This window comes from Rattus rattus, chromosome 11 (genome assembly GCF_011064425.1).
Source record: "Rattus rattus isolate New Zealand chromosome 11, Rrattus_CSIRO_v1, whole genome shotgun sequence".
Lineage (NCBI taxonomy): Eukaryota > Metazoa > Chordata > Mammalia > Rodentia > Muridae > Rattus > Rattus rattus.
In genome coordinates, this window is record NC_046164.1 from 33,782,504 (window position 1) to 33,796,485 (window position 13,982).

The 13,982-nt window shown below is 43.2% G+C and overlaps 1 protein-coding gene across 1 annotated transcript in view; it reads left to right on the top strand.

The window, feature by feature from the left end:
- Thegl (theg spermatid protein like) overlaps window positions 1-13,982 on the top strand; it is a 48,638-nt gene that overhangs the window by 20,438 nt on the left and 14,218 nt on the right. Inside the window, exons 3-4 of the mRNA XM_032916658.1 lie at window positions 5,524-5,589; window positions 8,651-8,779. Of these exons, the coding sequence (XP_032772549.1) occupies window positions 5,524-5,589; window positions 8,651-8,779 (195 nt within the window). The remainder of the gene's footprint in view (window positions 1-5,523; window positions 5,590-8,650; window positions 8,780-13,982) is intronic.

Here is a 13,982-nt window from a genome sequence, read left to right on the forward strand (position 1 = left end):
TGTAGCTCTATAGTAGAGTTTCCTTAAACCCAGTCCACCACCAAAGTTAAAAACTAAGCACATACGAAAGTCAGAAAGGAGCTGGAGAGACGGCCCAATACTTCAGAGCACTGACTGCTCTTTCACAGAACCCAGGTTTGATCCCAGCAGCCACATGGCAGCTCACAGCCATCTGTAACTCCAGCTCCACCGGATGTGACTGCCGCTGTCACTATATGCACGTGGTGCAGACATACAAGCAGGCAAAACATTCGTACGCATAAAGTTTAAAAAGTAATAAAAACAGTAAACAGAGAAGAGGAGAGACACAGCAAGAAGTGACTGGGACACCGTGGTTGGCACATTTCACAGTAGACCTGTGCTTGCTAGAGTCCTAGAGGTCTGCACTAATAATCTTGTGTCGTAGATTCCAGGAAACTGCAGGGGAGTAGATCTCAATGCTCCTTGCTTCTAAGGCACAAAAGCTGATGGAATAAATGAACACCTTCTGTGCGAGAGGAAAAAGGTGTGTGTGTGTGTGTGTGTGTGTGTGTGTGTGTGTGTGTGTGCGTGAGCACCGAAACACATACCCCATGAAGACAGATGCTAGCTCCCGCTTTGACCAAGGTGTAGTCTAGAAGGGGAAACAGTTGAATATTAAGGAAAAATACCAAGCATCTACAGTTGTAGTTCACATGGATGAGGAATAAATAATAGTGCGTTGTAGTTTTATCTACTATTTAAAAAAACAAGGTTAAAACCATTCCTAAGTATTTTTAACCGCAGCCCATTTCCAGCTATGCTTATCATTTAGACTTACTGTAGATTTTTTCTATCTGCCCAGCTTCTAGTTTTTCTCTTTTTTCTTGAGCTGGGGACTCTTCTTTCTTTAGACAGTAAATAGGGGTTGGGGATTTAGCTCAGTGGTAGAGCGCTTGCCTAGAAAGCGTAAGGCCCTGGGTTCGGTCCTCAGCTCCGAAAAAAAAAAGTATTAGACAGTAAATATTCCTATCTTACTTGTGTGTGTGATGCTTTGCAGTTTAAAAATATCTTCTTGCGTAAGGAAAGGGGGGAGGGAAGGGGATGTTTGCCCGGAAACCGGGAAAGGGAATAACACTCGAAATGTATATAAGAAATATTCAAATTAATAAAAAAAAAAAAAGAAAAAAAATATCTTCTTGGGCTGGAGAGGTGGCTCAGAGGTTAAGAGCACTGTTTGCTCTTCCAAAGGTCCTGAGTTCAATTCCCAGCAATAACATAGTGGTTCACAACCATCTATAATGGGATCTAATGCCTTTTTCTAGCTTGCAGGCATACATGTAGGCAGAGCACTGTATACATAATAAATAAATAAATAAATAAATAAATAAATAAATAAATAAATCTTTTAAAGAACACTCTCTCACAGGAAACCTGAACGTGGGGATGAGGTGGCTCTGTTGATTAGAATTTACTAAGAGCAGATGAAATCCAGAGAGCATGCATTGGTTTTCCTGGCAGTAAGGTAGCTGAGTGCCGGTGTTGGGACAAGTAGTACTTAATGAACATTCCCAGGATTTTCATTCAAAGGTCCACATCAAATCATATCAGACATAGTGGTACTTGCTGTAATCCCAGCACTTGGAACCTAAAGGCCGGAGGGCTGTGAGTTTGAGGCCACCCCTGGGTATGCAGAGAATTACAGACAACCTTACCTGCATACTGTCTCAAGAACAAAACGAACAAAATATACATTGCTCTAAGTAATAAAAAGCTGCAGAACGTGAGCAAACTTCCCTGTGTCTGACCCGGCAGTGAAAGTGGTTTATACCAACTTCCGTTCTTCTGTTGTTAAGAAGAATTACTTATTGCTATTTTATGTGTATGAGTGTTTGCCTGCATGTGTGCATGTATGCGTGTGAATCACGCACATGCCTATGGAGGCCAGAAGAAGGCATGAGATTCCCCAGGAGGTAGAGTAACAGTCATGAGCCTCAGGTGGGTGCTGGGAACTGAACTTGGGTCCTCTTCAAAAGCCACAAATGCCCTTGATGGCTCCGCCATCTCTTCTTCTCCCTGTATCAACGTATTTTTTATGGTTCAAAAACACTGCCAGGATTGGTTACAATTTTTTGTTATTGTTATTTATTACCAGTACTTGGCCTTGTTTGATTGATTGATTGTAGCCTCATTATGTAAGGAAATTGTAGGATCCCCATTAGCTGCTTATGTAACTCCTCACCAAGTATCTACTTATCCAAATGTATTATACCTAATTAGTTATGAAAGAAAATGTTTTCTGGATAGGAATCAGGGAGTGAGGTGCATGCTCACTAGGGGACGGACTCCACAGGTTACCCCATTAGCAGAGACCAGAATACACCTATTACTACGTGTCCAAATAAGGATTAAAAAACTTGCTTACATACTAGTGAACCAAAAGGGGATGGTATCGAGAACCTTGTTCAGATTAGCTGTGGGAGGGTGGAGAGATGGGGTTAGGGGAAGTACAGTGCATTCATGCCTCTGCAGGTCCAAGGACAGTTTCCAAAAGTTGGTTCTTGCCCTCTACTTCCTTGGTGTTTGAGCTGTATCACAGACTAGAGATCCAGGGAGATTCTAACCTCTCTGCCTTCCCTTTCACGGTAGGAGTGCTGGGGTTCTACATATTTGCCACATCCTCCTGCTTGTGAATCCCAGGGAAACTCAGGTGCTGAGGCTTGTGGGCTATTGCATTTACCCGAGAGTTGTCTCCCTGACCTCAGGGTTTTTTGTTTGTTTCCCCTTCCATGAATTACAGTCTTTTATATTTTTCCATTTCTGCACAGGAGTATGGCAAGAGGTAATGTTGTTCTCAGGAAAGACAGGGAGACTCACGTTAAGATCCAAAAGAAGGATCTAGGCGTGGTGTCACAACCATGCTGTCCCTGCTGGTGGGAGGAGGCAGGCGGATCAGAAGTTCAAAGCCATCCTTGGCTGTACATAGAATGTGAGGTCAACCCAGGCTACATGAGGTGTAGGGACGGAAACACAGTGTGCGAAAAGTAACAGTAACCACACTGTCACAAAGGATTAGCACAGGACAGAAATTACTCCCCCATTTCAATAGGTAAGCCAATTGAACTGTGAATCTCCAGGTGCGTTCGCTTTCATATTGCCAAATAACACAGTTTATGCATAAGGCCGTTTTATGCACCAGTGAGCATCTAACCCCAGGACACCTGGTCTATAGAAAGTGTGGAATAGCTGCTTATTGAGTCATAGCCAGGATCGTGCATGGGCCTGCGATACCAACACTTAGGTAAAAGCAGGAGGATTGCCTTGAGTTGGAGACCAGTCTTAGCTACATAGCAAGACCTTGTCTCAAAAGAGCCACGCAAATTTTAAAAATTATTGAATAAATGAACCAAGTTCATTGACCATAAGAGACACTGAAATAGTCCAGTAAGATGGCTCAGTGGATAAAGGTGCTTGGTACCACACCCACCACCTGAGTTCGATCACTGGGCTCCACAGGATGGAAGAAGAGAAATGCTTCCTCAAAGCTATCCTCTGACTTCTGCACATATATTGTGGTCCATGTACTACTTCACGCTTGTGTACACACACACACACACACACACACACACACACACACACACACACCCCACACCACTAAATAAATACATGTAAAAAATTTAAAGAGTCCCCAAAACACAAAAACCAGAAATTAATAGTAGGATAATGACTGGTTTAGAAAAATCTGGGGTAAATCAATAAAATAATATAAATCTGGGTATTTCAAAATGACTAGACTAGCACAACTCTCAACACATTAAAATGAGGTAGAAATGCTCATTACCCTAATATATTATGTACTGTACTGACTCACTGTAACTACCACAGAAAGATGTATTCACATTCTTTCTCTATATAACTTGGTTCGAGGAAAGTGGGCTTCATTTAAAAATAATAAAACGCAGAATCCCCAAGGTGCTGGAGTGATAGCCTCTTAGGGGGACAGATTGTGTTTCACCCCATGCCCTCTGAGGTTAGTCACTGGCTGTCTCTGTGGTCATGGGATCCTTGTTTGCACAACTCCTGTAGCATAGCCCAGACAAGCCTCTAAGGGCAAAATACTTTGTCAATAAAGGAAAATGAGCAAAGAATTAAATAAACTGACTTGAGACAGACGATCCGAGGGAAAGCTTGCAGCTTGCTTCTCAGATGGCTCAGGTCTCTGAATGTTCCACTTCAGGCGTTGCTATTAACTACCCACTGCCCAGCAGCGTCCCCGCTAGTTAGTTCTGAAGTCCCTTCACCAAGAGTATCACCAAGCCACCTACCACCGGATACACCAGTTGTGCTCCCTTTCCCGTTGTCGAGTTACCCATTTTACCAAAGGAGTTTGTTTCTAGGACCAGGGGGCTCTTTCCTTCGTTACGTATTCATGTCCTTATTCTGTATCTATAATACACAGTATATATTATTAGAAGTAACATCTATTTCTGTTTTGTTTCTCAAGACAGAGTTTCCATGTGTAGCCCTGGCTGTCTTGGAACTCAGGGAGCCTTTGTCTCCTGAGTGCTGGGATTAAAGGCGTGTGCCACCAACACCCATCTGGAAGTAAGACTTTTTTAGTCCACAATATTTTAGCAACTTGGTATCTCTGAGAGCAATTTTTTTTTTCTTTTTTTCAGAGCTGGGGACCGAACCCAGGGCCTTGCGCTTGCTAGGCAAACACTCTACCACTGAGCTAAATCCCCAACCCCGCAATTTTTTAAAAAAGTAACATTTACTCTTATAAAAATGTCTTTATTATTCTTTTCCCCTTTTTATTTTGAGACGGGGTCTCACAATATAGTCCTATATGGCCCAAAACTCGCTATGTACCCCAGATTTGCCTCTGCCTCTGCCTTTGCAGTGCTGGGCTTAAAGGGGTGAGCTCCCAAGCTGGGCCACACGATGTGCTTTGATCATATCCACCACCAAACTTCTCCTCCTCCACCCCATAACCATCCTCTCCAATCAGTGGTGCCCACTGGAGTGCCGACTGATATTGAAGGTTTGATCTAGCAAATGTCACCATAGCTGCAGCAAGTTCATCAGTGAAACAGCAAGTCGTGTCCAGAGAAGAGTACATGAGTTCTGATGTCTGGTATCATGTAGGAACAGGTGACCGGAGGCCATGTGTGGAGGCAGGGCATCTGGTGGCCCTGATGGGGAGGGCAGAAAGGGGCTGGAAGTTTGTTTATTTTTCCTATGTGTTTGTATCATCATGCAAATGTGAGACCGGTGCCCTCGGAGGCTCAGCTTCTCTGGAGCTGAATTCCCTGAAACTGGAGTTACAGATAGTTGTGAACTACCCAACCTAGGTGTTGGTAACTGAACCCAGTACTTAGCAAGACCAGGACACACTCTTAACCACTCCCCTGAGTCACCTCTTCAGACCCTCTCTCAGCAGTCTAAGATGCCCCAAATATGCACTGTCCCACTTACCTCTCCCCAGATAAAATGTCCTTGACTAGGAGTCATCTAAAAATATTTCTTAAGCACTCCCTGAATTAACTAGCTGGTTTTTGTTAGTTTTTATTCTAGAAAGAGAGTTCAAGATCTTTCTAGACCGAAAAAGCAATGGGGAACTCCAGATAGGTAAGACAATATTATATGGTCTTGTTTGCAATGATTCTGTTTGCCTCATCGATGACATAAATATTATTCTTAGTTGGCCATTACACCTGCATTTCAGGTGTAGCCACCGTCTCTTCTTTCCTGGGTTCACTTTGCCAATGTTGTTAACCCAAGGGGACTCAACACATGAAAGGCTAACCCCTGTCAGTGGTCCCCAAATTTGTCTGCATATTAGGATCATGTAGGGCTCTTTGATACTGATTAAAGACTGGATCCCACACCCAGAAATTTGATTAAATTAGTTTGGGGGTACAGTTTCGGGAGTATTTAGAAGTTTCCCAGATGCTTCTTATAACCAAAGTTTTGAGAAACACTGCCCCAGGTGTGAGTCTCCACTCCCTTGAAACTCCTGTGTCCATCCTACAAGTCCACCTTGGCAGCCTCTTGGCCCACTCTCATTTAGACTGGGAGCCTTCGCCCAGGACACTCCCACTCTCTGGGTCTCCAGCAGCCCAGACCACAGTCTTTTTTACTTGACTGTAGGACTTCCCTTTTTCTTCTTTGGCTCCAGAGTAAAGCCTGGTACTTCTCTAGAGAAATTTTAGATGTACAAAAAAATTACATATAGTTACTCCTCTCCTCCAGTCTTCCCTGTCATTGTTCAAGTGTTAATGTAGTTACATTGTTAATAATGTGGTTAATTGTTACAAGTGAGGAACCAACATCCATACATTCCTAGGGTTTACTTTTCCTGTCCTATGGTTCTATGGGGTTTGACAACTGCGTAGCGGAAGCAGAATAGTTCACTGCCCTAAAATCCACTCTGTCCTTCATTCGTTTCCTCCCCTCCCACTCTCTGAACCTATGGCAGTGTATTAATGTGCACTGAGTGCTTTCTGCTTCTACAGTTTTGCCTTCTCTGGTGTATCGCACAGTTGGAATCTTGCGGTACGACCCCACGGGGGCTTGTTTGACTTGGCAAAAGACATTCTAAGCTTGTCCATGTATGTTGATGTTTTAAAATCTCACTTCCTTTTAATATATCCCATTGAACCCAATAACACTCCTTTATACGGAAACCTCAGTTTATCAATGTAACTATGTGAAGGGTTGGTGCTAATATTTAGCAATTATGAACACAGTTATAAAAAATTATGTACAGATTTTGGTGTCTTTTAACTTCAGCTGGATAAGTGTCTGGGATTCGAGTACAGTTATTAAATCAGATGTTAAGTGTATATTTAACATTGAAAGGGAACGTAGGAGTCTCTTCCAGTGTGTCTGCATCGTTTTCTGTTCTCATTTCCCATGGATTCCAGTCCCTGTTGTCTCTCACATTCCTGTCAGCTTTTAATAGTATCAGCATTTTAGCTTTTAGCCATTCTAAGAGGCAAGGAACAGTAGCTCACTGCATCCCATTGTGCAGTGCCCTTGCAACAGGAACATGTTGAACATGTTTTACAACCCCCTTTGCATAGTTCCTTTGATGAGATGTCTGTTTAGAACTCTTGACAAGTTTTTGGTGGTGGTTTGTTGTTGGTGGTTTTGTTTTGTTTTGTTTTTTGAGATAGGGTTTCTTGGCTGTCCGAGAAGTAACTCAATAAACCAGGCTGGCCTCCAACTCACAGAAATTCTCGGCAAGTTTTAATTGGAGTTCTTGTCTTCTTACTTATAAGTGTTTGTTTTATTTTCTAGGAACTAGCCCTTTATCAGGACAATACTGTCTTCCAGTCTGAGTTTGTCTCTTTGTCCTCTTAGTGGTATCTTTCACAGAGCAAATGCTTTGATTTCAACTCAATCCAGCTTGTCTTTTTTTGTTGTTGTTATAAAATCTGTTATCTACAGACTAATGACCAAACTCAACATCTCTTGGATTTTCTCTTACTATTTTGAGACAGTAAAGACATCAAGTATCCTAGGATGGCTTCCAATACCCTTTGCAGCCCAGGATGATCTTGAAGTCCTCATCCTCCTGCCTTCGTCTCCCAACATACCCTTCCCCTCTGAAGCAAACCTGCCTACTTCACCAGGTGATGGTTTCCATTCTCCAGCACCACCCTTGAAGGCTGTGAACTTCAATCCTGGCTGTCCACACCTTTCGCCTCTTCCTGTGGCACCTTCTCAGGGGAAACCTGTGCTGATTTCTCCTTTCTTCCTCAGCCTGGAACAGCAGGCTTCCTGTTTCACGGGGCTAGTGGGACTAAACGTGGTAGGCGTCTTTAAACCACTCATCATAGGGCTGACACACACAGTAAATGTTCCACAAATGGTTGCAATTAACGTTATTCTGTTACTCTTTCACTTTACGAGCACCTGATACAGTATTTCACCTAAAAAGGGAGCGCTGTCAAGATGTTGGCATACCCAACCTGACTATAAGTTACACTGCCAACTTCATAATGGCAAAAATGAACTATCTGATTTCTAATAGGTTCACTTTAACCTATTAATTTTATTTAACCATTAATTTTATGATAGTTATATTTTCTCCCTTTCCGTGTGTGTGTGTGTGTGTGTGTGTGTGTGTGTGTGTGTGTGTGTGCGCACGCACAAGTCAGAGAACACTTTTGGGAGTCAATTCTTTCACTGTGGGATCCGGGGTTTCAACTCAGGTTGCAAGGGCTATGCCGAAAGTGCCTTTTTACCAGCCAAGCCATCTCACTGGCCCAAGGTTACCATTTGCTCTTAAACACACTAGACAAGGCCGTCTTACTCCATTTTTATTTTAATGTTCGTTGATTATTTCTTTCTGGTGTGCAGAAATTACAAAATTCTATGAGAGATGAGGATGGTGGGATGGCTCATTAGGTGAGGGTACTTGCTGCCAAGGCTGACAACCTGAGTTTGATGCGCAGAACCAACATGGTAGGCAGAAGGAGAGAAACAGCTCCTGGGGTTGCCCTCACTTTCACACTCATATCGGCATGTGTGTTAGCCCACATAAATGGAATGTAAAGAAACCATTATAAAAGAGAGAGAATGTTCTCGAAGACAAACCCACACAGGCATTAAGAGCTGTCTCTGTGTTGCTCATCAGCAGGATTTATTTAAACCCTGTTCCATTCTTCCACTTCCTTAACAGGAGGCTGTTTTGGGGAAATCAAGAGACCATTCGCCCTGTTTCTGAGGCTGCTTTGAAAGCTCCGTCGAGCAAGAGAATCGAGAACCTCGCACAGCCCAGGCTGGTCTCCCGACATTATGTGCCTAACAGGTTGGTGCCAGCACACCTTCTGTGTGCTTCATCCAGACTCTACAAGAAAAACAAACTTAGAGCCTGACTCTCTCATCAGCTGTAAACTGTTGAACGGGAATCCACACTGTGCTGTAGGGTCGTTTCCTGTCTCATGCTATAAGAAATAGCAAATAGGATTCTTTTCTATTAAATACTATACAAACTTTTATTTAGGACAAGGAATTAAGATCTTTTTGTCTTCCCCACCTTGTAAGGCTTGCAAATGTTTTAATCTTCCCCACCCAGAAAACCTTTAGTTTACTCAAAGTGTTGCCTTCCCCTTCCTCCATTTTCTGTGCCTCTGTACTTTCCAGACTAGAGAATGGAATGAGACTGTGAGGTCGGACCCCAGCCAATGGGGAAAAGACACAGACATCGAGTTAGAATAAAAATCAAATGCACTTCCTGTCTCGGTGTGTTTGTGCTTCCTGGGCACTTCCTGTCTCGGTGTGTTTGTGCTTCCTGGGCACTTCCTGTCTTGGTGTGTTTGTGCTTCCTGGACACTTCCCGTTTCGGTGTATTTGTACTTCCTGGGCACTTCCTGTCTCGGTGTATTTGTACTTCCTGGGCACTTCCCATTTCGGTGTGTTTGTGCTTCCTGGGCACTTCCCGTCTCGGTGTGTTTGTGCTTCCTGGGCACTTCCTGTTTCGGTGTATTTGTGCTTCCTGGGCACTTCCCATTTCGGTGTGTTTGTGCTTCCTGGGCACTTCCTGTTTCAGTGTGTTTGTGCTTCCTGGGCACTTCCTGTTTCAGTGTGTTTGTGCTTCCTGGGCACTTCCTGTCTTGGTGTGTTTGTGCTTCCTGGGTACTTCCCGTTTCGGTGTGTTTGTACTTCCTGGGCACTTCCCATCTCGGTGTGTTTGTGCTTCCTGGGCACTTCCCGTCTCAGTGTGTTTGTGCTTCCTGGGCACTTCCTGTCTCAGTGTGTTTGTACTTCCAAGTGCCTTGTCGGATACTTCAGATGGAATAGTGGTCAGGCAAGGTTTTCTGGAACAAGATCAGTTCTAAGAATAGCCTTGAAGATTTGTATTCGATTTCCTAATGCTTTGGCCTCTGTGGACTTTTAAAAAAAGTGTGTGTATGTTATGCTCACATGGGGTGCGAGTTGCCTGTGTGTCTGTCCAGAGGCCAGAGGAGGATCCTGGGTGTCTTGTCTATCGCTTCCCACTTTATTTCCTTGAAACAGGGCCTCTCATTGAGCCTGGGACTAGGTTTGTTGCCAGCAAGCCCCAGGGACCTGCCTGTGTCTACCCCATATAGTGCCGGGGCAGTAGGCAGTGTGAATAACCATTCCTACCTTCTTATGTGGGTGCAGGACCCAGATGCAGGTCCTCAGACTTGTGCAACACATGCACCTGACCTTCTGTTTAAAGTGGGGGGTTTTTGGGTGGGGGTGGAGCTGGAGAGGGAAGACCTGGGTTCAGTTCCCAGCACTTAGACGTAGTAGCTCATAACAATCTTAAACTCAGGGCATCCTACAACCCCTTCTGATCTCTGTGTGCACCAGGCATACACTTGATACACATACACGCATGCGGGAAAAACACTTATACACAGTAAACAAACAGAAAAACTAAAACTAAAGGGTTTTTTTTTTTTTTGGCTTTTTTTTTCCTGGTCCTGGGTATTAAACTCAGAACCTTGCACATTTTAAGCAGGGGTTCTGTTGCTGAACCACACATCTGGCCCCAGGACCTCCTTGTAGTTAAGAAAACATCTTCTTAAGCTATCTGTCAGGAATGCTTACAGAAACACTTATTGTTTTCAAGCTAGGGATTTCAATTCTTTTTAGAAAAATGCTTTTATCTTTTTGAGATTAATAATTAATAATTATTACATCATCCCCTTTCTCTTTTCTCACTCCAAACATTTCCATATGACCCCACTTGCTCTGTTTCGATTTTCTGGCCTCTCAAGGACAACAATAGACCTGCTAAAGTGGATGGAAATGGGGTGGTGTCAAACCTACACACAAGCAACTAAGGAATTAGAGAAATGGTCTTCCCTGGGCAAACATATATCCAACTGTTTTCTGGGAGACATTTTAGAAGTTGGACAAGCCATGCTCTTCCTCTGCTGGTCTCAGGGGCCCTTGGATCTTTTCTGTCCGTGTTTCCTTCCTGTCTGCCATGCCTGGCTCTCCCAAACATTCCATGGTATCCTCGTGGGTGTCCTAACCTAAACACATCATCTTCTAAGGGTTTTGTTTCCCGTGATTTAATGCCTCAAAATCTCATCTCTCTCTCTCTCTACTTACCTTGGGTTCACTGGACTCCCTGGCTGGAGGTTGCCACACAAAACCTCCAGCACCACAGGGCTCCTTCCCGATCTAATGCCGGCTGAAGTTGACTTCTGTTTCAGAATGACGTTTGTGTAGGCTGCACACATTGGTACGTGTGTTTGTTTTTTTAAGTTTTTAAAGTTTTTCGAAATCTTTGAAGGAAATTATCTCATTTGTCTGAACAGGAGAATGTCAGTTATACATGGTTAATGTCATCTCTCCCAGCAAGTGGCATTTTCCTGTCATGTTTGCTTAACGTATTATCACTAAATATGGTTCAGCAAACACGTTGTGAGATTATAGGTAAGACACAGTGACTGTTTGGAGGGTTTGCCATCTTCTAGAGAAGCATTCAAGATAAAATGACAACAAATCCATTTCTCTTCTGCGGGTCCAAAAGAAAGAGACCTGGAATGGGTTGAGGGGGAGGAAAAGGAAATCTTAATCTTTTTAGTCTTTTTTTTTTTTTATTAACTTGAGTATTTCTTATGTACATTTGGCAAACATCCCCTTCCCTCCCCCCCCCTTCCTTATGGGTGTTCCCCTCCCCACCCTCCCCCCATTGCCGCCCTCCCCCCGACAGTCTAGTTCACTGGTGGGTTCAGTCTTAGCAGGACCCAGGGCTTCTCCTTCCACTGGTGCTCTTACTAGGATATTCATTGCTACCTATGAGGTCAGAGTCCAGGGTCAGTCCATGTATAGTCTTTAGGTAGTGGCTTAGTCCCTGGAAGCTCTGGTTGCTTGGCATTGTTGTACATATGGAGTCTCAAGCCCCTTCAAGCTCTTCCAGTTCATTCTCTGATTCCTTCAACGGGGGTCCCGTTCTCAGTTCAGTGGTTTGCTGCTGGCATTCGCCTCTGTATTTGCTGTATTCTGGCTGTGTCTCTCAGGTTCGATCTACATCCGGCTCCTGTCGGTCTGCACTTCTTTGCTTCATCCATCTTGTCTAATTGGGTGGCTCTATATGTATGGGCCACATGTGGGGCAGGCTCTGAATGGGTGTTCCTTCAGTCTCTGTTTTAATCTTTGCCTCTCTCTTCCCTGACAAGGGTATTCTTGTTCCCCTTTTAAAGAAGGAGTGAAGCCTTCACATTTTGATCATCCGTCTTGAGTTTCATTTGTTCTAGGCCACTAGGGTAATTCAAGCATTTGGGCTAATAGCCACTTATCAGTGAGTGCATACCATGTATGTCTTTCTGTGATTGGGTTAGCTCACTCAGAATGATATTTTCCAGTTCCAACCATTTGCCTCAATTTCATTAAAGTCGTTTTTTTGATAGCTGAGTAATATTCCATTGTGTAGATGTACCACATTTTCTGTATCCATTCCTCTGTTGAAGGGCATCTGGGTTTTTCCAGCTTCTGGCTATTATAAATAAGGCTCGATGAACATAGTGGAGCACGTGTCTTTTTTATATGTTGGGGCATCTTTTGGGTATATGCCCAAGAGAGGTATAGCTGGATCCTCAGGCAGTTCAATGTCCAATTTTCTGAGGAACCTCCAGACTGATTTCCAGAATGGTTGTACCAGTCTGCAATCCCACCAACAATGGAGGAGTGTTCCTCTTTCTCCGCATCCTCGCCAGCATTTGCTGTCACCTGAGTTTTTGATCTTAGCCATTCTCACTGGTGTGAGGTGAAATCTCAGGGTTGTTTTGATTTGCATTTCCCTGATGACTAAAAGATGTTGAACATTTCTTTGGGGTGTTTCTCAGCCATTGGCATTCCTCAGGTGAATTCTTTGTTTAGCTCTGAACCCCATTTTTTAATAGGGTTATTTGTCTCCCTGTGTCTAACTTTTTTTGAGTTCTTTTGTATATTTTGGATATAAGGCCTCTATCTGTTGTAGGATTGGTAAAGATCTTTTTCCCAATCTGTTGGTTGCCGTTTTGTCCCTGACCACAGTGTCCTTTGCCTTACAGAAGCTTTGTAGTTTTATGAGATCCCATTTGTCGATTCTTGATCTTAGAGCATAAGCCATTGGTGTTTTGTTCAGGAAATTTTTTCCAGTGCCCATGTGTTCCAGATGCTTCCCTAGTTTTTTCTTCTATTAGTTTGAGTGTGTCTGGTTTGATGTGGAGGTCCTTGATCCACTTGGACTTAAGCTTTGTACAGGGTGATAAGCATGGATCGATCTGCATTCTTCTACATGTTGACCTCCAGTTGAACCAGCACCATTTGCTGAAAATGCTATCTTTTTTCCATTGGATGGTTTTGGCTCCTTTGTCAAAAATCAAGTGACCATAGGTGTGTGGGTTCATTTCTGGGTCTTCAATTCTATTCCATTGGTCTATCTGTCTGTCTCTGTACCAATACCATGCAGTTTTTATCACTATTGCTCTGTAATACTGCTTGAGTTCAGGGATAGCGATTCCCCCAGAAGTCCTTTTATTGTTGAGCATAGTTTTAGCTATCCTGGGTTTTTTGTTATTCCAGATGAATTTGCAAATTGTTCTGTCTAACTCTTTGAAGAATTGGATTGGTATTTTGATGGGGATTGCATTGAATCTGTAGATTGCTTTTGGCAGAATGGCCATTTTTACTATATTAATCCTGCCAATCCATGAGCATGGGAGATCTTTCCATCTTCTGAGGTCTTCTTCAATTTCTTTCTTCAGAGTCTTGAAGTTCTTGTTGTACAAATCTTTTACTTGCTTGGTTAAAGTCACACCGAGGTACTTTATATTATTTGGGTCTATTATGAAGGGTGTCGTTTCCCTAATTTCTTTCTCGGTTGTTTCTCTTTTGTGTAGAGGAAGGCTACTGATTTATTTGAGTTAATTTTATACCCAGCCACTTTGCTGAAGTTGTTTATCAGCTTTAGTAGTTCTCTGGTGGAACTTTTGGGATCACTTAAATATGCTATCATATCATCTGCAAATAGTGATATTTTGACTTCT